Genomic DNA, 23663 nt, shown 5'->3' on the forward strand with positions numbered 1-23663 from the left:
GTCCTCTACCTCTGTTTTGGAGTGTCTTTCCCTCAGATCGCCTTGCTCTTATCTACATTTAGGGCAAGATTATTTTCCTGACACCAGGCCACTAGTCATTTCACTTCTCTTCTCTATGCCATCCCTGCCAGTAATCAGCCCAATTAATTTAGATTCATATGCAAATTTTATAATTCTGGTATTGATTAGGGGGGTGCTCACACTCATATGTGAAGAGAGCATGTGGCAGAGCACTCAGCACATGCCCCTGAGTAATACCAATGCTCACAGTTCTGATGTTTGATATCTGGTGTCCAACTCTGACTGAGTGCGGTCTATCTTACAGGAAGTTCAGAGCTCAGTTACAGAGAAAGGGTGTGAGTCTGACTAAGAGCAGCTTCTCAGAGAATCTGACAGCATTAAATGCAGCTTCAGTCAACTAACAGCATTAGTTAGTTAGTCAACTAACTAACTATCCCAGCTGTCGCCCTATGACAGCTGGGATAGGCTCCAGCACCCCCCGCGACCCTGAAAAAGGATAAGCGGAAGCGAATGGATGGATGGGTGTTACCTTCTAGTGGACTCATTCTGTATGTGTGCATAAAGTAAATAGTCCAAGGTGGCCAGGACAGTCTTTTTGATCCTTTTTAAACACTTCATCACAATTGATGTGAGTCCAAAAAGATGATGGTCGTTTAAGCATGTGGCAGTATGTTTCTTGGAGAGGGCCACACTAGTAATGGACTTAAAGGATGGGCAGATTGTATGTCTATGAATACACCATCCAGCTCTGATGAGCAGACCCTGAGTGCATGCCTGGGGATATTATTTGGGCCAGCTGCCTTATTTGGGTTTGTTTTCATTAGAGCTGTGCACACCGCCACCAATGACAGATCGTGATGCAGTGGTTTGTCCTGCGTGTCATGTCCTGTCTGTCTCTGTGGGTTGGCGTTGTGGTGTATTAAAAAAGTGGGTGTGGTACTCACATTGTTTTCAATTTAGGCTATTCGGAGTAATAATCAGTAATAATCATACTATAACCTTTTGTCTGCAGGGTGTTATTGTTTTGCTATCACTGATGATCATTATTGATTAACACTGCAGACACAGTACTGCTGTGGTTTTAACACTTTTAACAGCCTTCTTTATGCAACCTTTTGCTTAGATGCTTTTTTACTGTGGTCATATTTTATATGGTGATTATATAAAACCTAAAACTGTAAGACAAAATACAGCTGTAAAATAAATTTAGTGTAAAAAGTATTTTTTCTTTTAACAAAAAATATAGAAATTGTTTATAAATTTGTTTTAATTGCTGAGCTCAACTAAATTAATGTACCTAATAACGTTCCTCTTTGTGAAAGCAGCATTTAATTGCCGTAACATTTTGAGGTCAACGTTTCTTCTTTACCTACATTTGTTTTATCTTAACTTGATCTGCAAGGTAATCAGAAACTGTGCTTTCATGCAGTTCATGAATGGACCTCACCTCTGTACTGAGCAACAACAACAACAAAAAAATGTTGTTACATAACATCTGTATCACACTCAAAGTTTCTCATTAAAATTATCTCGATCCATGTACTTTAGAACACCTGCCCTGCCTTCAGAGAATTAGGTAAAAGTTCAGTTAAAGATTTGATTTGAAATCATTCCTTTGTTGGAAAAAAAGACTCATGGTTTCAGATTTTCCCCTTGAGAAGCGTGTGGGTGAAGTTACAATTTAAGTAATTTGAGGAATCAGTTACTACATCAAATGACAGCAAGGATGGAAAGTATAATTCTAACCAGTGCCCTTTAATGACCTTACCTATTTTAACAGTCAACTGAAAAGCACTTTGGACCAACCCATATTGTTTTAAAATGTGCTATATAAACAAAAGTGACTGCACTTATCCTGGACTTTTTTTTCTCTTTTATTTCACTACAATCACTAGAGGTCATGTGATTAATTCTTTTGCCGGGTGTCCTGATGATAATTGATGAATAAACCACTGAAGACTCTTCTTCCACCTGCAGTAAAAAGCAATACATTTCATTACCCAGACAAAGCAACACGCACACACTTCATTTCTGCATGAGAGTTTTAGGTTACACCTCGATGTCAGCACAGACACTTACCCTGCTATTCAAGCCACAGCAACAAATTTGAACAGGAAATGCTTTGGTGAGACAGAAGCAGAAGCATATTCAAAATCACAGGGGGAAATTTTTCAAGCAAACCATAAGAAAAAAAAAAACAATAATGTACACAGGAAGTGGAAGTTAGGCGCAGCTGCATAGCCTACCTGAATGTAATCTTGGTTTGAAGCAAAAAATGATAAGTGCCATTAAAATGACACATGATACTGATATACCACAAATAAGTGGGATCCAGTCTTCAGGCTCTTTTTGAAAACCTGTTAAACCAAAAGCTAAATATTAATATTTCTTTGATTCAGGTGAAAAAGATTCACAAACAGCATATGGCTAAACACCCACCTGTTGTTGTGCTAAATGTGGGAGTCTTAGTAACTGTAGTGTATCCATCAAACACTGAATCTATATTGCACTTTAGGGACCCGTGTGGATGTTACCAACATCTTCTCTTCTGACATTTCCAATATATATAGACTTGTTGAAAGTCAAATTGTCTGTTGTTGCTCTTAGTTCTGATTTCCCAACAGCAGTCGTTGCTTCAAAAGTCCAAAAGTTTATTTTATCAAGTTTACTTGAACATGTGTGCTGAAAACTGCTGCCAGCAACAATGTAAACTGTCTTATTGACTAATTTCCACGTCTCTGAAAAAAGAGAGGTAAAGGATTGTGAGAATTATCTTTGGCAAATTCAAAAATCATAATCCCAGGTAGATTCTGACTTAAGGGAGAAAAATATGAAAGCAGGACAAACCTTTCTTCACTATGATGTCAGTGGACTTTTGGCATGTTTCTTGGCAAGTTTCACACCAGTACACACCTTCATCATCCTCAGTAAAATAACTGATGACCAAGGAATGATTGGATCCAATTCTCAATTTGGGATTGGACATTTGATGATATTGCACTCCCCTCTTATCTCAGAAGAATAACTGAACCTGCTTACTGCTATGGTCCTTCTTGTAAAACCATTTGAAAGAGTCTGATCGATGGACGTAATGCTGACACGGTATCACAGCTCGACATCCCAGCGAAAAATTAAGTTGTGCTGCAACTGGCAAAATATCACGTTGCTCATTTGTATTAACAGTCACAACAGTGAAAAAAATATAAAATATTCAAAAGTCAGTTCATCAGTTGTATTTTAAATACATTGTATTTGATTAAGCAATTTGAATAATGAATTTAGTTAAGTAATGATTTGATCAGATACTCACTGTTTCCTGAGAAAGTAGAGAAGTTCCAAACAAGTAAAAAGATGAAAATGAAGCCTTTCTGTTTCATATGGGAGAAATTCCTGTCCCCGCAGAAATAAAACCCAACATGAAGCATCCTGGCTGTACCATTACTGCTCATAAAAAACACAGATCACAAACTCTGCCTCTCAGCAAAAGGTTTTAGATTGAGCTTAACAACTTAAATGAGCCTGACACATCGGAAGTGGTGGAACAGCCAGTACAGAGGAAATTTAGCAAGGTTGTCACCCACACTGTTTTTCTGATGTTGTCTTTTACTTCTTACATTTAGTATGGGTGTTAAGACACAAAATGTGCATCACAAACCAGTTTCTTTTTTAATATATAGATGCCAAATATGTTCTCACATTGTATTTTATGCTGAGATAATGTTTGTAGGGGTTGAACCAAAACTGTGATTGAGCTGTTTGGACAGTTTATCGTATGCTTAAACTCACTGGAGTTTGGACTTCATGTGCAAACAAAGCACTTGTAACCAACTTATTGACTGCCAAGGACAACAACTGACACAATTACACTTTTATTAATGAGATTAAATTCTAATGAATATCATAAACGTCCCAAAAGTGCTGAGCTGAGTACTTTAAAGTGTCTTAATTTGTCATAGAGCACCATGCAGCATGTGCAGCATGTCAGTCAGGTTTGGGCAATTAAGTATGATATGTAATCTGGAGTATTTATTTGTTTAAAAAAACATGAATATAATCTGCACAGATTATATTTAATGTAAAGTTAGAGGCGTTGTCAAGGATTTCCTTGCTTGTTGAGTTTTTTAATCATGAAGTCAATTAAATGTATTTGATTGTGTCAATATTTCTTAAAATAAACTCAACGTATTTAGTAACTATATGAAGGAACAAGTGTTTGACAGGCAAACAGAATAGCCAAAAGGAAAACCTACATTTTTGCGTGTGATGTTCACTTTACATAAGAAGAAATTCTTTCGGTTAACAAACAAAGTAATTTTTGATAGAATTTGTAAATATTTTTTTAACCGCACTTCTTCATAATCTACTTTTTAATTCGATACTCTTCCCATATTAGCATCTTCATCATCCCAGTTCCTCATTTTCCGCCGTAATGATGTTGCTGTTGCACTCCTGAGCTCAAAACGCCGACAGTTCCGTCAGGACATCAAGTCAGCGTTTTATTGATTGTCAGACTCCCCGCCTACCGGAGACACCACTGAAAACTTTACCTCCAGCACTTATCAGAAAGGTGAGCTCAGATCACCTTTTGCGCTGTGTTGGGGAGGTTTTCCCGCAGGCGGAGGCGGAAGACACTTACACCTGCGAGATGAAACTAACTAAAACTTTCCCGGAGTTTCAGCTGGGCTGGCCTCACATGCATCACGTCTTTGCTGTTCTCTGTGTTTTTGTCGTGGTTTATAAATTAACAATTCTACTTGCGAAAAGAAGGGAAGCACTGCGAAACCTCGAAGCTTTTTGGGGGCCGCCGCCACACTGGCTGTTTGGACATGTTCTTGAGGTAACTGTATCAACACACTCGCAGCAGCTGTAACATGTGTAACCGTCCAGTAAAGCTGACCGCACCATGTTGGAGAACACCATTCTGCAAACAGAGACACACACAGTTGACAAACAACACAATTTACACGAGTAAAGTCTGCCTGCTGTGATGTGTTTCAGTTGTACTTTTTCTCTTTCAGTTTAAACAAGATGGGACCGAAATGGACAAGGTAGTGAAATGGGGACAGGAGTACTCATATGTTTTTCCAATCTGGTTTGGCCCCTTTCTCAGTATCATCATTATTCAGCATCCAGATTATGCAAAAACTATCCTGACATCATCAGGTGTGAGAAATGTTTTACGTAGTTGTTGTGTTGTTGATGCACATTTATAACTGTGTAGTAAAGTTAAAGGTCCCTAACACCATTTTTATTTGTTTTGTTTCGTAACAGAGCCAAAAGATGATTTTGCCTACCGTTTTGTGGAGGGTTGGATTGGTAAGGCTCATTTTTCTCCCTTCTACAGCATTTTGTTAAAGTGCAGATTTGTTTGTTTTGCTGCTATCCTCACTCGTGCACATGTTCTTCAGGAAATGGGTTGTTGGTGTCAGAAGGTCAGAAGTGGTTCCGTCAAAGAAGGCTCTTAACACCAGGTTTCCATTATGATGTTTTGAAACCATACATAAAATTGATGTCAGAGTCTGCTGAGACTATGTTGGTACGTTGAAGACAATTTAGTTGCATAATTGATAAATAAAATCAAAGTCATGATGTGTTGGTCAGCATGTGTCAGTAAATATCATAGAAGTAAAGCAGGAGCAGTGTCTGTATCCTGCAGAGAGATCACATCTTGACAGGGAATTTCTAAGAGAGAAGGTAGGAACGAAGATTGACTAGACAGAGAGCAAGGAAGTGAGGAAAAACAGGAGGATACAGAAGTGTTTAACGTGCATGAACTAGTTACACTGTTAGGAGAGAGACCCATACTAAAAATTGACGTAAATGGCCAACCCATGACTATGTTATGCGACACAGGTGCATGCAAAACCGTGCTAAATCAAAAACCTAATAACCTGAAATTTTCAAAAGAAACCCTGATAGTTAAGTCTGCATCAGGTCACACTAGTGTAAAATCTCTAACAGAAGGGCTGCTGCTAGTGCATAGAGAAAGTGGCAGGAGCTGTAAAAACCAATGTATATATGATCCATCCTGTCCAGTCAACCTCCTAGGGAGAGACAGCATGGCATAGTGCCAGGAGCACAAGACATGCACGCAGAATTAATGTTAAACTATGAAGAGGTAGAAGAAGAGGGACAGATTAATTATAGCAGTGTGGGAAAAGGAGTGCCCCACTACTATTGGACTCTAGACCTTCCACCATTAGAGCCTCTACAGAGGTTGGCAGAGAAGTATTTGCCACCAGACTCCCGACCACTTGCTTTTGATGAGTATCACAACACCCTAAGATTTAAACAAAGCCCAGGCCCAGATCCTTCATATGACACACAAATTCACAGATTAGGCCCACAGAAGCTTACATTGCAGCACCTCTATGTAACTAAAAGTGGCAATGCTGTGTGCTCAGTGATACAAACAGAAAAAGTACAGGAACTGAGTAGAATGCCAAAACCACACGTGTCTGTAGCACGAAATTAAAACACAGATTGGAGGGAGTTAGGTCACGTTTTGACTCAAGTTGAAAGAGACAGATATGAAAAAACTGAAGAAACACATGAAGGATGGCTTCAGGGTCGTAGAACAGGATGCATGAGGTACACGTTAGGATGGGTACTTACGACACAGCCAGCAACTCATCTATCCGGCTTGAAGGACCAATTTAAATGACAGGGGATTTCTAAGAATCACCCCACAGTTCTTCAGCTGTGACGCGACGTGAGTTAGAAAACACAAACACTGCAGTTGTCTTTACTCGCGAGGACGGTCACAGAGCGCTCGTACTCGCAAGAGGCACTCACGGACTCGCGCTCTGTCACTGTCTGCGTTCTTTGTTTATACAAGCTTGTGTGTGTACAAAGGTAACAAAGTTATTCCAAGAACTTAGAGCTGAGGTTCCCCTTTTCTAAGTCTGTATGTTCTTAGAAAAGAGAAAGCTGTTAGTTGCTAAATAAGTTTATCACACAAGAGTTCATGTAAAAAGTCACGTAGACATGTGGATTGCTTAGTGATCAATAAAAAACACATTTCACGTAGCTGATCACGCTATGTACAATTTTCTTCTGACACATCTGTTCTCTCATTGTTGGCAGGATAAGTGGGAAAGTTATGCAAGCACAAATGAGCCTTTTGAATTGTTTAAACACATGAGCCTCATGACACTGGACAGCATTATGAAGTGTGCCTTCAGCTGCTACAGCAACTGTCAGACAGAGGGGTGAGCCCAGATGAATCTTTTTAAAGAGTCATTTACAGTGTCAGTTTTATGTTGAGTCGTTTGTTGTTGTAAATCTGCATTTAATGTTTGCCTCTTTTGTCATTTCAGTGGAACAAATGCATACATCAAAGCAGTTTATGACCTCAGTTTTCTAATTGACCTTCGGCTCAGAATGTTTCCGTACCACAGTGACCTCATTTTCCACCTTAGCCCACATGGTTTCAGATACAGAAAAGCCCGTCAGGTGGCCCTCAGTCATACAGGTAAGCTTTGCTTTGATTCATCTGAACCGTTGCCAAAAATCAGTGTCAGATCTACAAATGTTTACATTTTATATTCTTTTCTAAAGAGGAAGTTATAAGAAAGAGGAGAGCAGCACTAAAGGAAGAGAAGGAGCTTGGACAAATACAGGCAAAGAGATATTTGGACTTTCTGGACATCCTTCTCTTTGCAAGAGTATGTTATGTGTCATCAGTTTCAGCCTCTTACTTCAACACATTTCACATTGTAGGATTTGCTTAATGTATAGGCAAGTCACAAACTGGGGGTTTCCTGCATAGAGGTCATACAGAAAATAAGGCAAGTGCCAACTTGAGATCATGTCAGATATCTGAAGTACTGGCCTAAAGCTGAAATAGCATATGCATGCAGCAAATAAGCAAAGATGCATGCTGTTACCAAGCTGCATGTTAATGTCCTGAATACAAAATCTCTTTTGTGCAGAGACTGGTCAACACTGGTTAGTGTTTTGTCCAGTTTTTTTCCCAAAAACTTCTCTAAACGGCAGCTTGTAGGGGCTGTCTCAGCTAGCATGTTTATTCTCTTAGTAGACTTAGCTTTCGTGACATGGGTTCATGCTGTGACTCACTCTTCATTTCAACAAAGTTTAAAACACATTAAAACACATAAAATTATCCTTTTTTTATGCATTTTAACTGAAAATCACACAAATTGAAAAATCAGATTTATATTACTTCAATACATAATTGTGTAATAATTGTATAATATTAATATAATCAACCGATAATGGAAGAATAGAAAGAATTCTTCCTTTATGAGTATATCATAGCAAATTGTTGTCCTTGGCAGGAAAAATTAAAATCAATTATTAACTGCATGGCAGGTGTTTGCTTAAAAAAACAAACAATTAGTGCTATATATGGCTTAAGAAGAACAGTGGACATTGATACTTGGCTGCTGAATAAATTCCCACTTTTATAAAGGTATCTGTATTAGGATGAATGTTATCCAGCTAAAGCTGAGTTAAAGTGGGTTGATGCAGTAATATAATGAGCCTGAACAGTAAAAGTAACAAAGGACTTTTATTGAGAAGCCCAGTTAGAGTATAGTGCAGTCCATTCTGTCTTTTATCAACCGTAAATATCCTTTATTTCAACGGCAGGATGAGAACCAGCAGGGTCTGTCAGATGAAGATATGCGGGCAGAAGTGGACACCTTCATGTTTGAGGGCCATGACACCACAGCCAGTGGCCTGTCTTTCATCCTCTACTGTCTTGCCTGCAACCCAGAACATCAGAAGATTTGCAGGAAGGAGATTATGGAGGCCTTGCATGACAAGGAAACCATGGAGTGGTAGGCTTATGAAAGGACAACCTTGCAATAGGGAAACAAGTTGGTGCCATTCTGTGGTACCAAAATTTTATTAGGAGACATATAAACAAAATTTCTTATTAGTTGACTTCACTAACATTGGATGTCTGCCTCATTTTAAGGGAGGATCTCAGTAAAATCCCATACACTACAATGTGCATAAAAGAAGCTCTCCGCCTTTACCCCCCTGTACCAGGAATTGCCAGAAAAACCACCAAAACTGTAACCTTTTGTGACGGGAGAACAGTGCCTGCAGGTCAGTGATTTTACTCTGTTGTTATTATCAAAGAGTAAACATTAAATGTCTTCACTTAATAATGCTTTTGGAAACATTTCATGCCACATGGTAAACACAAACTCTTAACCGACTTTGTTTGTCTTTACATACATAAATTACTTTTCTTTACAATTCAATAAAGGACCTATATTGACTTAATACTTATTACTTTATTATTCTACAAGGGTACGTTGGTATTATTTGATTGTATTGTCACATACAGTTTCTTTTCTATAAACTAGTATAAATCTCTTAAACGTGTGGTGTAATTGCTTTGTCAGTGCAGCGTTCTTCCAAATGGAAGTATTTAAATGTTGGCACCAGATTATTATCATATACATTATATGGGCAGAAAGTACACCGCCGCCTACAGGTTTAGAGCTCTGCATTTACTGAGTCAGCAGAGCGTTGGAGATTTTTATGCACTCTGCAACCTCACTGTACAGAATGGTGCACATCAGTTTAATGTTGGTTTTTGCTACAATAGTTATCCTTGGTCAGAAGGAGAGGCTGACATCCAGGGAGTAGATTGTAAGAGGTGGAGTTTTTTTACACTCAGACTGATGGTACAAGGAGATAAGACATGGTATAGGAGGATGTGGAGGGGTGATATGGTGTGGTTTCTGCAGTCAAGAACAGGAAATACTTTAGAACATGAATTAAGATTAAAGGGTAATAAAGCTGGCCACAAATTCCTCCACAACAAATCTGCTAAGGCGGTGCATCAACCTGATACCGCTTCTTAAGAGCGATCCCATTTATTAAAACACTACCCAAAATGGGCCACAAGATGGCACTCCAACACAAGAGATGAAATATTTAGAGGCAGTTGTTCAGCAGCCAGCCCTCTACCACTACGTAATACACCCATGTTACAGCGTACAACGTCACATGAATTGGTAAAGGGAACAAATAAAGCTGGAACAAGGCCAGAAACGATCCAATAGCTGGGCCACCATAGTTATCTATATCTAGCACATATGCCAAAGGTAGCTAGAATCAATATACACAGGGTAAAGCATCTTAAAAATGAAATGTAAACTCACGTTTATGTGATACACACCATTTACAACAAACACAGGGGGGCTGTTTGCTTTTCTTCCCAGCAGCTCTCCCCTCGTCTCTCATCAGCCCATGAACTAAGTCAGGCTATCTAGCTCAGGAGTCCCATGAATCCCATCACTGCAAAGCTGCTGGGTAATGTAGTTCACGCTAACACGGACTTTTCTACACTCACTCTGCAAGTTTACATGGTCTGGCACTTCATGGTTGAGATGCTTTAGTTCTTAAACACTTCCAATGTGCAATAATACCACTTACACTTGATCACGCTGCATGGCTAGCTGCTTGATTTTATGTATCTGTGCCAACTGGACTTCAAACCCCTGCATCTGAATTATGAGTTGTGTCACAATAAATTTTTCGACATGGTGTATGCCTGTTTTGTTTGAAAGATAATGTTCAGCTACACACACCCTATAATCTTTTAATAATAATAAACTAAGTACACATTTCTTTCAAATGTAGGTTCTGTTGTTGGAATAGGTGTATTTGGAATTCACAGGAATGCGTCTGTCTGGGAAAACCCTAATGTAAGTAAAGACAATTTTATTCCCAGCACAACTTACTACATGGAATACATCATCAACACAATCTATGATGAAATAAAATTATGACGTTTTCAGCACTCTGCCCATAAGGCTGCATATAATTTATCAAATAACTGAAGAAGCAATCATGAAACTGGTGCATTAAATTAATTACTAGTGCTGTATATGCTGAGGTGGGTAGGTCCCTGGTGCCAAAGTGGACCTCAGGACAGATTCAAGCTGGTTTAATGACTTACTTTATTATGTGTCAGAATGCAGTTTTCTCTCCACAAGTGATAAGGGCGATGAGGTTCAGAAAATAAGTAATACACATAACACTGCTCTCTTTCTTTGTCCTGTATTACATTAGGTCTTTGACCCTCTGCGTTTCCTACCAGAGAACATTGCCAAGAGATCTCCTCATGCTTTTGTGCCCTTCTCAGCTGGGCCAAGGTTTGTCCTCACCTGAAACTATATCACAGTATAGAGACTGCTTGCAGTAGTCTCAAGTATGTGAATGTGTAACTTAGCACTGACCCCATTTCCATCAGCAAACTGGTTTTATGATGGGCTAAAGCAGTGGTTCCCAAACTTGCTAGGCCCCCCATTGTTTTACCCAAATATCCTTGGGCAAGATACTAACCCCAGGTTGCTCCCCGATGCATCCATCCAAGTGTGAATGTGTATGTATGAATGTTAGTTAGATAGCATGAAAAACATAGAAAAGTGCTTGTGTGTGATTGGGTGAATGAACGAGTTGTATAAATGGTAAATGGCCTGCATTTGTATAGCGCTTTTCTAGTCCTTAAGGACCCCAAAGCGCTTTACACTACATTCAGTCATTCACCCATTCACACACGCATTCACACACTGGGGATGGCAAGCTACATTGTAGCCACAGCTGCCCTGGGGCGCACTGACAGAGGCGAGGCTGCCAGACACAGGCGCCACCATGGCAACATGGGGTTAGTATCTTGCCCAAGGATATTTGGCATGCAGCCACGAGGCAGCCTGGACCTTCTGATTAGTGGCTGACCTGCTCTGCCACCTGAGCTACAGCCACCCAGCCACCCTATAAAGTGCTTTGGGTGCTCAGATAGAGTAGAAAAGCGCTATATAAGAACCAGTCTATTTTCCATTTACCATGTACTAGTCTTTGGCTTGGAAGGAAGTTGGTTTGGAACCATATTTGGTAATGCTTCATCCTTTGCTTTGCGTTTGTGTGGGAGCCCTGTCAAAAACCTGTCTATTATGCTAGCAGTGTCCAAGCATTCTTTGTTTTGTTTTTTTCATGCCGTGCCGCCCCCTTTAGGAACCACTGGGCTAGAGCAAGTAGGGGAAAGGGGGAACTCACTGTAATCTAAGATTGATCTAATTTAAAATACAAGCACCTTTGGCCTGAATGTTAAAAGATAACATACTATAATTATCCCTCCTGTCCATTTTCTATCAAAAAATCTATCAAATTATTTTAATTTTTTTCAGGTCTTTGTGTATTTCTTACATTTTATGTATTTTGCAGAAACTGCATCGGTCAGACCTTTGCTATGAATGAGATGAAAGTGGTGACAGCTCTAACACTAAAGCGATACCAGCTCATAGCAGAGCCCACTATGAAACCCAAGATCATCCCCCGACTGGTTCTCCGCTCACTCAATGGCATCCACATCAAGATCAAACCTTTAGAGACTTAGCTAAAGTGCACTAACTGCAAGAACTGCTCAAAATTACTTGATTTAGAAAGTAAAGAAAGTATGTTGATTCTACCTTCTATCATATAACTGAGCTTTTACATATAATTTAATCAACTCTGTCGTGCAGTTTATGTTTTAGGAAAAATTACTTGTTGAAAAAAATCTGCTTTTTACACAAAAACACTAAAGGAGAAGCTTGTGCAGAAAATACTATAATTTGCTTTTTTTTTTTACGAGTAGTACATAACAGAATTTTAGTAAATGGCATTGCACTTTTGCAGTGTAAGGCTGTAGATAAAATTCTAGTAATTACAACTTACATTTCCATGTTAAGTTTTACACTCATCACTTAATATTTTTATTTTAAACACCAAGCAACTGTGGCCATTTTGAGATAGAGGAAGAGAACTGGTGCTATGCTGTAAATTAAATTAGCACTCAGTTTGCACCAAAAAATAATAACAGAAAAAGATAAAACAAGTTCTTCACTGTATTTTAGTAGTCATGATCAACCCAAACAAAAAGGGTTAATTGAGCTCATATTTTGAATTACTTCTATTGTTTACAGAAGAGGTCCCTTTGACCTGTAATAAAGAACATTTATCTATGTTTGTGCATTTATATGAAGTCTTATGAAAGCAAGGAAAGTCAGCATGAAAGCAATTCAGATATATGATCAAAGTTTATCTCTGGAATATAACCTTATTTTACAGAGGCAGACTGTAAAGTAAAATGTGGACAATGTATCAAATTACTTGCATTGCATTTAGAGTCTTCCCTCATATATACAGCTTATTGTAAATCTGAAATATCAGTTTTTGATATCAAGGCAAATTCACACTGGAGTGTTGTTTATGGTTAATTAAACATAAGAAAAATGACAAAACCTTTACCTCTGACTGATATCTTTGAGTCCACTTGTCCTTTAAGAGGGGAAGGTTACCAGAAATCAATACAAGCTTGTTCTGAGTGGTCATATTAATCCAATGATGAGACATTTCTATCCTCTTGGAGGTAGGGCTGCCACTCACAGGGCACGAGGTGCCACTGAATAGTTCGACTAAAAAAATGATCTTGGGTAAATAGTACGGCCTTTGTTGTCAGCATATCTCTGACACCATCTACTTCATCTAGTTCAAGCCCCCCCTCCATGACCTCATCAACATCCAACCTGGAAAAAATACACAAAACAACATTCAGTTGCCTCGACGTGTAAACAAACCTAGAGAAGGGACACACAAAGGACAGCATAAATACAGAGGAGAGAGGGAGATAAGAGAAGCTGGAGGACAAAGCTCCAGATCCGAACATCAGTAACTGACAGCCAAGGGGTAGAGAGATGTCCCAGGATGGTTGATGATCCGAAACAAAGAGACCTGAGAGGAAGAGAAGAGGTAGCATCAAAGCAGTCAAATAAAAACAAAGGTTATTCCAAATTTAACACCGCAGTTTTTAGCTGCCAAGAGTTAATGTACACTGGTCTCTGTGCTGCATAAGCTGTCAAAAACACGCTGATATCCAGCAGGTAAGATAAGACATTTGCAGCTTTAGTGAGTGCAGTTTCACCGGAGTGACAGGCCTTGGAAGCAGACTGGGGGGGAAAAACGTTGAAAATGATTAATGTTTCCTGTGAGGGCGCACACACTACCAGTCAAAAGTTTGGACACACCTTCTCATTTCATGTTTTTATTTATTTTCATGTGTTTTTTGGATTCTCGCTGAAGGCATCAAAACTATGAATGAACACAAGGAATTATGTAGTAAACAAAAAAGTGTGAAATAACTCAAAACATGTTTTATATTTTAGATTCCATAAAATAGTCACTGTTCGCTTTGATTACTCATTTGCAGACTCTTGGCATTCTCTCACTGAGCTTCATCAGGTCGTCACCTGAAATGGTTTTCCAACAGTCTTTGAAGGACTTCCCAGAGATGCTGAGCACTCTGCAGTCCACCTCATCCTAAAACATCTCCATTGGGCTTACGTCAGGTGACTAGAGGTCCCATATGGAAAAGAAATAGTAAAAACTTATATGACTTAACTCATGAAAGTGGCCACTTTCACGAGTAAATCATATAAGGCTTACATGATTTACTCATGAAAGTGGCCACTTTCTCATTACTTTCATATATTGTTTTAGTAAGTATCCAAAACATACAAGTTTCAGTATATAATTTTTCAAGGGATCTTATATCCGTTTTTACCCTTGTATGCTTTTCATACAAGTTTCACACAAGACAGATACAAACTTTATAAGATTTATATATATCTTTTCCATATGGGGTGCAGCACTCCATCTTTTTGGTCAGTTAGCCCTTACACAGCCTGGAGGTGTGTTTGGGGTCATTGTCCTGTTGAAAAATAAATGACGGTCCAACTAAACTCAAACTGGATGGGATGCTGTGTTAGCCATGCTGGTTCAGTGTATTTTCAGTTTTGAATAAATTTCCAACAGTGTCACCAGCAAAGCACCCCAACACTATCACACCTCCTCATCCATGCTTCATGGTGGGAACCATACATGTAGAGACCATCTGTTCACTTTTTCTGTGTCACACAAAGACATGGCGGGTGGAACCAAAGATCTCAAACTTGGCAAAGTACAGATTTAGACTGGTTTAATGTCCATTCCTTGTGTTCCTTGGCCCCGAAAAATCTCTTTTGCTTGTTGCTTTTCCTTAGTTGTGGTTTCTTTTTTCTTTTCTTTTTTTTTTTTTACCTGTCCCATTTGGTTCTTTAGCCATCAGAATTGTTGTCTGAAGACCAACAAGGATACCCAATGGATTTATTTTGCCAAATGGATCATCATGGCATTGCCGTATTGGTCCATTTGATCGACCTTTGTTTTTATTATTTATTTTATTTTATTTTCAGTTGTTACAGACGGGACAGACATGAGTGAGGGATAGGAAAGGGAGAAAGAAAGAGGAAGGTAGTTGTGGTTTCTTAGCAGCTATTTGACCATAAAGGCTTGATTCACACAGTCTCCTCTTCTGCACAACACAGCTGATGGTCCCAACCCCATTAAGAAGATAAGAAATTCCATAATTGAACCTTGACAAACCACACCTGTAAAGTGAAAACCATGTCAGATTACTACATCATGAAGCTCACTGAGAGAAGACCAAGGGTTTGCAGCACTGTCAACAAAGCAAAGGGAGGCTATTCTGAAATATAAAACATATTTTGTCATGGTCCGGGTGTGTGCTGGTGTGTCTCCCTCCGAGTCGGCATCTCCAACCCTGGGAAGGGCCACTGTTTTCTGCTGATTGCTCGCACCTGTGGATGATTAAGCCGGGGACTCATAAGGCCAGCGCACTCAACCTTTCTTTGCCAGATTCTCAGCTAACCCTTCCACGCATCAAGTTGCCGGACACAAATCTCTGCCGAAGAGCTCCCATCTGGACGCTCGACCACCTGCCAGTCCCACGGGTTGTTCACCTCGTTCACCTGCCTGCCTCCCTTCCTCAACGCCAGGAATTTTGGACCACTCACCCGGACCAATAACCTCTCCATGCCACTACAGACCACCCGCGACAAGTAAGGAGTACTCAGGAAGATTCAGAACACACAGCTTGCCCATATTCCTCCCGAACCCTACCTGAACGTCTATACTCTATTTTCAGTAACTCTGACCCTTTCCCCGGACCCAGGTTGACTCTCCCTCCAGCCCAATCCTCGGAGCAGCTGTTTTCCACTGACGAATGACCAGATTGCTCACTTAGCTCAGGCTGCATAAACCTCTTAGGTTTAGTGGTTGTATTTAGCATTTGTGAAACTCACATTCCAGTTGTGAACACTTGTGGTGAAAATAAAAGTTGTCACTCAAACTACTTATGTGCTGTTCGGCGCCCAGCAATTGAGCAATTGTCAGAAAACTGCAAATTAATAACTAAATGGGAGCTTCAGGAGATCTTTAAAAGGTTAAGTTGGCACAACCATCTGATAAGTTTTTAAGCAAGAATCTATAAGACAATATTTGAAGTGAAGCAGTCTCAGAATTTGTTAAAGTCTATCTACAACAGGATTCTTAACAGATCCTGCAGAAGTTGAGACAAAGCAATTTTATATATCTTTTATGTCAAAAGGATGAGAAACGAAGCAATGGCTTCCCTTAAGTGTCAAAAACACACGATAAAGACAGAGAATTATGCTGTTCCAGCAACAAGCGGAGCACACTTATCATTCAGTTCAATTGAAAAGGTTTCTGTTTTTATTTACACCTTTTGTGCACCAGTCTCCTGCAGGCCTGTTAGACAGCAAGTGTACGTATTTCTGCAAACCAGAAACCCAGTTCACCATCTTACTTTAGGCAGGCAGAGATGCAAGTGAATATGGGGGGCGAGACTTTAGCTTCACTGCCTATCTCTGCTGTTAGACAGGCCAGGTGCTGGAGCAATTTCACAACAAGAGTCGTTAAAGCGTGTGCAGAAGTGTCATAAAGACACGCTATAATCCCCTTCTGCAATGTGCAGGTTCATGCACAACTGGGTGAAAGTATCAAGAAGGACCAGAAAGGCTCATGAGTCAAAAGTACTCTTTTATTTACAGTCATATTACAAAATCCACACACCCACAAGGACAAAAAGTCACCAGTACAGGTTGTATAAAAATGAAATGACGTCCTCTTTCTTTTGATCTCAGATTGCCAACCTTTCGCTGATTTGCGATCCTAATAACTGATCACTTGAATTCCCTGTGAAAACTCCCAAAATGCATTGCATCTTCTGTTGCTGCCTCATGCAGAAATAACCTCAAGCTGACTTGACTTAACTTTTTGGCCGATGTCAGACCAGGCCCACATCAAAAAGAAACAACAATGTTATGTGGCAGCCTCGTGGTCAGAATGCATGCTGCACTGAGACCACAGCATTTAATCTGCGATTCCAGCTAGGAACCTTTGCTACAAATCACTTACCCTCTCCTCTCAATTACTACTACGTCTGTTTTGCCCACATTTGAAAGAGAAAAATCCAAACCACTATACTATATAAGATATAACACAATTTAATGGTGGACTTAAACTTGGCCACAGTCTTTATTAACCAGTTAGCGCCACATGTTTGACACGGAGAACTTATAACCGTTGCTGGATTTGTTCAAAACAGTAATACGTTGTATAAACTGCACTGTACTGTTTCATGTGAGAGATGCTAACATGCTACGTGACATTTAGAATTGTTTAAATCCAAATTCTCTTTTTACTAATCTTTTATTTTGCCTTTTAAGCTGGTATTTGTTCTTGTGCTAGTGTATACTCAGCTGTATTCTGTTAGTGCTTAGCAAAAGAATACTGTGAAATTTTAGAAGCTTGAAGCACCACTTTCATGTGATGCCACATATAGTTAGCACAATATGGCAAACGATGTAAGTGTGTAGCCAAGATGCTGACCTTTGTGCACAACCCACCACCTAGTGGCTTGTTGAAAAAAACACAGGACACTTAGGTTCATATGATGCTGGTCTAATATATGGAATGAAAAGCTTACAGTCAGTAATACACATGTATTATATGTTTTCATGATAAAAAATCTTCCCTGTGTTTTGACAGAAAAGTATGTTTTGCTTTCCTTTAATAGTATTTTCAACATTCTAAAGGAGTGAAAAAAAATATTGAAATTGTACAAAAAATACAGCCTTACATCAAATTTGTCAAAAACGTAACTCAATGACCCACCATATCTTCGTAATGAATCACTCAGATAACCATACCTGCCACACACAGATGCTAAGTCCTCTAAATGTATTTTAATCCTCTTTGCAATCAGTATGCTTCTACTTATCAGCTACCAGTTTAACAGATGTAGACACATCTTGTGACAGACCAAAACAGAACTTGTGTAATGACATCGAGAACACAACAAAGTAAAAGAACAAAAAAAAATGGAAGTGAATGGCATCTCGTCCAGGTCACAGTCCTTGATGTTTCTGTTGGTAACCTGAGAGTCAGCACCTTTGAGAAACTGTTAGATGTGTGTCCTGATGAATTTAAGGCTTTCAGTCTCTCTACCTCTGTGTGACTGATGTATATTGGAGTGTCTTTTCCTCAGATAAGTAATGATCTTCTTGCCCTTCTCTACTTTTAGGGCAAGATTATTTTCCTGACACCGGGCCACCAGTCCTATCACTTCTCTATCCCGTCCCTACCCAATCACATATGCAAATGTTATAATTCTGGTATTGATCAGGTGGTGCACACACTCATATGTAAAGAGAGCATGTGGCAGTGTACTCAGCACGTGAGGACAAAACTACTCAAAGCGTAGAGCAGGAAAAAAAAACTTTTTAGGTAGCAGGGCAGCCCTGCTACCTTGTTCTTTAAAACACTTTATTAATAAACATTAATTAAAAGGACAAGGTTCGCTGACACAGTGCTAGCCTAGTTAGTTAATAAAGTAAAAATAAAATAATGAAACGAAATGGTGGTGACGGCCCACTTGGGGAGGCAACCTACAGGGGGGAGTGCCACCAATTACTCACCCGTGTAGTCTCACTGCAAACCTCAGTGCAATCTGAATGGTGCAATTTACCCATTTCTTGATGTGTAAAATACCATAAAACAAGGAACCAGTCAATGTCAGTCTATATGCTTTTACTGACTGTGAAGCACTATGGTCAACTTTGTTGTTTTTAATATGTGCTATATAAATAAATTTTGATTCGATTTGATTTTTGATAAACAATAGTAAAACTACAACAAGGCTAGAACAAGACAGCAGCAGTGTGAGGCCTGTAACAAAAGAGGGAAAACAGTCATCCGGGGTCCACCCTACTATACGCTAAATTGTAGATAACCCATGAGGATCCCACTTACCACCCTTTAATAGTTACACAAATTCATCAATTGTCACGGGAAATGAATCCATTCTGTAATACCTAACAGTATGTGAGCTTTCCCACCTTGAACAGTAATGAGCTCAAGAATAGACCACAGATGTTCCTTATAACCGACTGTTGATAAACAGCAAAGGAAGGGGTGAATGTTCATGCTGCGTTCACAGACACCATGTATGAAACAACATGAACTAAATGTAACCCACTACAATCTACCCCTGGGGTTTGACTCATCGTCCCGACAATTGACACTCACTGCCGATTGTAGATTGTATTAGGCACAGGGTAGATTGTATTAGGCACAGGAGCCTGGGAGTTCACAGTTCCTGTTGTTCTACTTCCTGCTGCCTGGGGCAGATGATGTCAATTCGAGTGCATTCCAGCATTAGCACAAGTAGTCCTATGTAAAGAAGCAATATTATTTTGAACACCAGCCGTAACTCGCAGCTAATCGGTGCAGACCAACACCACAGAGGATGTTGAGCTTTTTGGCTCACTTGGTATGCAGGAGGTAGGGGCCACAGGCTCCTGAATAGTACCCAACAAAAACTCAACAGGTAGCTGGGGATCTCAGCCAAACATCAGAGCAAATGGTGACTCACCAGTAGACTGATGCACTGTGGTGTTATACGCATATGCATAAAGTAAAGAGTCCAGGGTAGCCAGGACAGTCTTTTTGATCCTTTCTAAATACTTCATCACAATTGATGTGAGTCCAAAAGGATGATAGTCATTTAAATCCACTACCAGGATGTTTCTTAGAGAGGGGCACACTGGTAATGGACTTAAAGGATGGGCAAATTGTATGTCTATGAATACACCATCCAGCTCTGATGAGCAGACCCTGAGTGCATGCCTGGGGATATTATTTGGGCCAGCTGCCTTATTTGGGTTTGTTTTCATTAGAGCTGTGCACACCGCCACCAATGACAGATCGTGATGCAGTGGTTTGTCCTGCGTGTCATGTCCTGTCTGTCTCTGTGGGTTGGTGTTGTGGTGTATAAAAAAAGTGGGTGAGGTACTCACATTGTTTTCAATTTAGGCTATTCGGAGATGACTGCTATTAACACTGCCATTGTTATTTTAGTTTAGGATTTTCCACCTTTGATTTTGATGTTATTTTAGTTTTCAGGGTGGATCTTCTGATTTGAGTTTGGTTTTTAATTGTTAAATGTTAAGTTTGTATTTATTAGTTTCTGTGTCTGTGTTTTTGTTTTTATAATGTGGGTGGTATTAGTGGCATCGGTCAAATATAAGTAAAACCGTACAGTACAACACATTTGACTCAGTCATTTTCACCACAGCCTCCTCTTTGTGTTTCCATCTTTGACTAAACACCAAAGCTTAAAACATTTCCTTTATTTTCTTTAATGTCTGTTGCTTTTTTAAACAACACATTTAGTGAGTTTTGATTTATTTCTTAAGACTATTTTTCTGTTTTCACTTTTTTGTATACTTTACTTTGAATAAAACACTTTAACAAATAAAAGGATCCAAAATATTATTTTCAGTGACTATCCTCAGCAGAATGTCCTCACAGTATGAACACACATATTGCTCACAGTAATAATCATACTATATCCTTTTGTCTGCAGGCTGTTATTGTTTTACTATCACTGATGCTCATTATTGATTAACACTGCAGACACAGTACTGCTGTGGTTATAATACTTTTAACAGCCTTTATGCAACCTTTTGCCTTTATGCTGTTTTACTGCAGTCATAATTTATATGGTGATTATATAAAACCTAAAACTGCAAGACAGAATACAGCTGTAAAATAAATTTAGTGTAAAAAGTATTTTTTCTTTTAACCAAAAAATAGAAATTGTTTGTAAATTTGTTTTAATTGCTGAGCTCAACTAAATTAATGTACCTAATAACGTTCCTGTTTGTGAAAGCAGCATTTAATTGCCGTAGAATATTGAGGTCAACGTTACTTCTTTACCTACATTTGTTGTATCTTAACTTGATCTGCAAGGTAATCAGAAACTGTGCTTTCATGCAGTTCATGAATGGACCTCGCCTCTGTACTGAGCAACAACAAAAAAATGTTGTTACATAACATCTGTATCGCAATCAAAGCTTCTCATTAAAATTATCTCGATCCATGTACTTTAAAAACTCTGCCCTGCCTTCAGTGAATGTTCCTGAGATCAAGAAGAAAATTATTTCTTTGTTGGAAAAAAAAGACTCATGGTTTCAGATTTTCCCTTGAGAAGCATGTGGGTGAGGTTACAATTTAAGTACTTTGAGGAATTAGTTACTAAATCAAATGACATCAAGGATGGAAAGTATGAAATGGAGTGTGTGCAACACGCACAAAATGAAGCACAAAATGCACAATGATAAGTGCCATTAAAATGACACATGATACTGATATACCACAAATAGCTGGGGTCCAGTCTTGAGGCTCTTTTTGAAAACCTGTTAAACCAAAAGCTAAATATTAATATTTCTTTGATTCAGGTGAAAAAGATTCACAAACAGCATATGGCTAAACACCCACCTGTTGTTGTGTTAAATGCATTTGATGATGTGTGAGTGGTAGTAACTGTAGTGTATCCATCAAACACTGAATCTATATTGCACTTTAGGGACCCGTGTGGATGTACAGGCACAGATGTAGTTGAAGTTCTGTTTGGATTATTTGATTTCATGCCGCACGTCACAGCGCAAGATGCAGATGAATCCTTACTGTCATATACTGTAAGTAAAGATCAAAAGGCTACATCAGGTTATCTTCTACTATGAAACAATGATGTTTGTGTGTTAGTTTCTCACCTGTAACTCCACACAAATTAATAGTGTATAGCTTAATACTGTGTCCGACACAACTACTCATCCAGCAGGTATATTTCCCAGCATCTTCTCTTCTGACATTTCCAATATATATAGACTTGTTGAAAGTCAAATTGTCTGTTGTTGCTCTTACTTCTGATTTCCCAACAGCAGTCGTTGCTTCAAAAGTCTCCATGTCTCTGAAAAAAGAGAGGTAAAGGATTGTGAGAATCATCTTTGACGGATGTAAAAAATCTTTACATGATCACAGGTAGATTCTGCCTTAGCAGAACAAAAATATGAAAGCAGGACAAACCTTTCTTCACTATGATGTCAGTGGACTTTTGCCATTTTTCTTGGCAAGTTTCACACCAGTACACACCTTCATCATCCTCAGTAAAAGAGCTGATAACCAAGGAATGATTGGATCCAATTTTCAATTTGGGATTGGACATTTGATGGTATTGCACTCCACTCTTATCTCGGAAGAATAACTGAACCTGCTTACTGCTATGGTCCTTCTTGTAAAACCATTTGAAAGAGTCTGATCGATGGATGTAATGCTGACACGGTATCACAGCTCGACATCCCAGCGAAAAATTAAGTTGTGCTGCGACTGGCAAAATATCACGTTGCTGATTCATATTAACAGTCACTTGAAAAAAATATAAAATATTCAAAAGTCAGTTCATCAATTTTATTTTAAATACATTGTATTTAATTAAGCAATTTGAATAATGAATTTAGTTAAGTAATGATTTGATCAGATACTCACTGTTTCCTGAGAAAGTAGAGAAGTTCCAAACAAGTAAAAAGATGAAAATGAAGCCTTTCTGTTTCATATGGGAGAAATTCCTGTCCCCGCAGAAATAAAACCCAACATGAAGCATCCTGGCTGTACCATTACTGCTCATAAAAAACACAGATCACAAACTCTGCCTCTCAGCAAAAGGTTTTAGATTGAGATTAACAGCTTAAATGAGTCTGACACATCGGAAGAGGTCGAACAGCCAGTACAGAGGAAATTTAGCAAGGTTGTCACCCACACTGTTTTTCTGATGTGGTCTGGCATATGATTTACTTCTTACATTTAGTATGGGTGTAAAGACACAAAATGTGCATCGCAAACCAGTTTCTTTTTTAATATATAGATGCCAAATATGTTCTCACATTGTATTTTATGCTGAGATAATGTTTGTGGGGGTTGAACCAAAACTGTGATTGAGCTGTTTGTACAGTTTATTGTACGATTAAACTCACTGGAGTTTGGACTTCATGTGCAAACAAAGCACTTGTAACCAACTTATTGACTGCCAAGGACAACAACTGACACAATTACACTTTGGGAATTAAGTATGATACGTACTCAGGATTATTGATTCAGATTAGAAAAAATTACATACATACAATGTAACAATGTAAATTAGAGGCGTTGTCAAGGGTTTCCTTGCTTGTTAGGTTTTTTAATCATAAAGTCAATTAAATGGATTTGATTGTGTTCATAATTCTTAAAATAACCTCAAAGTATTTAGTAACTATATGAAGGAACAAGTGTTTGACAGGCAAACAGAATAGCCAAAAGGAAAACCTACATTTTTGCGTGTGATGTTCACTTTACATAAGAAGAAATTCTTTCGGTTAACA

General features: G+C 38.9%; 1 protein-coding gene, 1 long non-coding RNA gene and 1 pseudogene across 4 annotated transcripts; 1 reads left to right on the plus strand and 2 right to left on the minus strand.

Annotated features, from left to right (window-relative positions):
- Window positions 1-486: 486 nt before the first annotated feature.
- LOC146508587 (uncharacterized) lies at window positions 487-4442 on the minus strand (annotated as a pseudogene). The gene is made up of 6 exons (XR_014876825.1): window positions 3332-4442; window positions 2869-3168; window positions 2461-2759; window positions 2268-2378; window positions 2101-2141; window positions 487-1992 (listed from the first exon to the last, which is right to left on the minus strand). The product of XR_014876825.1 is annotated as an uncharacterized LOC146508587 (transcript).
- Window positions 4443-4666: 224 nt separating this feature from the next.
- On the plus strand, window positions 4667-13104 carry LOC146508588 (cytochrome P450 4B1-like). 2 transcript variants are annotated; one of them, XM_085177083.1, is made up of 12 exons: window positions 4667-4858; window positions 5040-5184; window positions 5293-5337; window positions 5430-5557; window positions 7108-7232; window positions 7341-7495; window positions 7582-7688; window positions 8635-8825; window positions 8966-9099; window positions 10648-10712; window positions 11080-11162; window positions 12232-13104. In XM_085177083.1, exons 1-12 carry the CDS (start codon window positions 4667-4669, stop codon window positions 12401-12403), a joined length of 1542 nt encoding a protein of 513 aa, XP_085033209.1. In that variant the 3' UTR covers window positions 12404-13104. The 2 variants fall into 2 exon arrangements, with proteins under 2 accessions (XP_085033209.1, XP_085033208.1); XM_085177082.1 differs by lacking the exons at window positions 10648-10712; window positions 11080-11162; window positions 12232-13104 and adding an exon at window positions 10230-10614.
- Window positions 13105-21582: 8478 nt separating this feature from the next.
- Window positions 21583-23406, minus strand: LOC146508589 (uncharacterized). Its single transcript, XR_014876926.1, has 5 exons — window positions 22795-23406; window positions 22336-22674; window positions 22023-22219; window positions 21748-21945; window positions 21583-21665 (listed from the first exon to the last, which is right to left on the minus strand). It is a non-coding gene; the product is annotated as an uncharacterized LOC146508589 (long non-coding RNA).
- Window positions 23407-23663: the final 257 nt, after the last annotated feature.

Source organism: Neolamprologus multifasciatus, chromosome 11 (assembly GCF_963576455.1).
Source record: "Neolamprologus multifasciatus chromosome 11, fNeoMul1.2, whole genome shotgun sequence".
In the NCBI taxonomy this organism is placed as follows: Eukaryota; Metazoa; Chordata; class Actinopteri; order Cichliformes; family Cichlidae; genus Neolamprologus; species Neolamprologus multifasciatus.

Bases quoted from the DNA above. Each gene is read 5' to 3' on its own strand.
- LOC146508588 (XM_085177083.1), top strand. From the start codon at position 4,667: ATGAAACTAACTAAAACTTTCCCGGAGTTTCAGCTGGGCTGGCCTCAC. The intron at 5,338-5,429 runs GTAAGGCTCATT...CATGTTCTTCAG, and splicing joins TTTTGTGGAGGGTTGGATTG to GAAATGGGTTGTTGGTGTCA. The intron at 8,826-8,965 runs GTAGGCTTATGA...CCTCATTTTAAG, and splicing joins GACAAGGAAACCATGGAGTG to GGAGGATCTCAGTAAAATCC.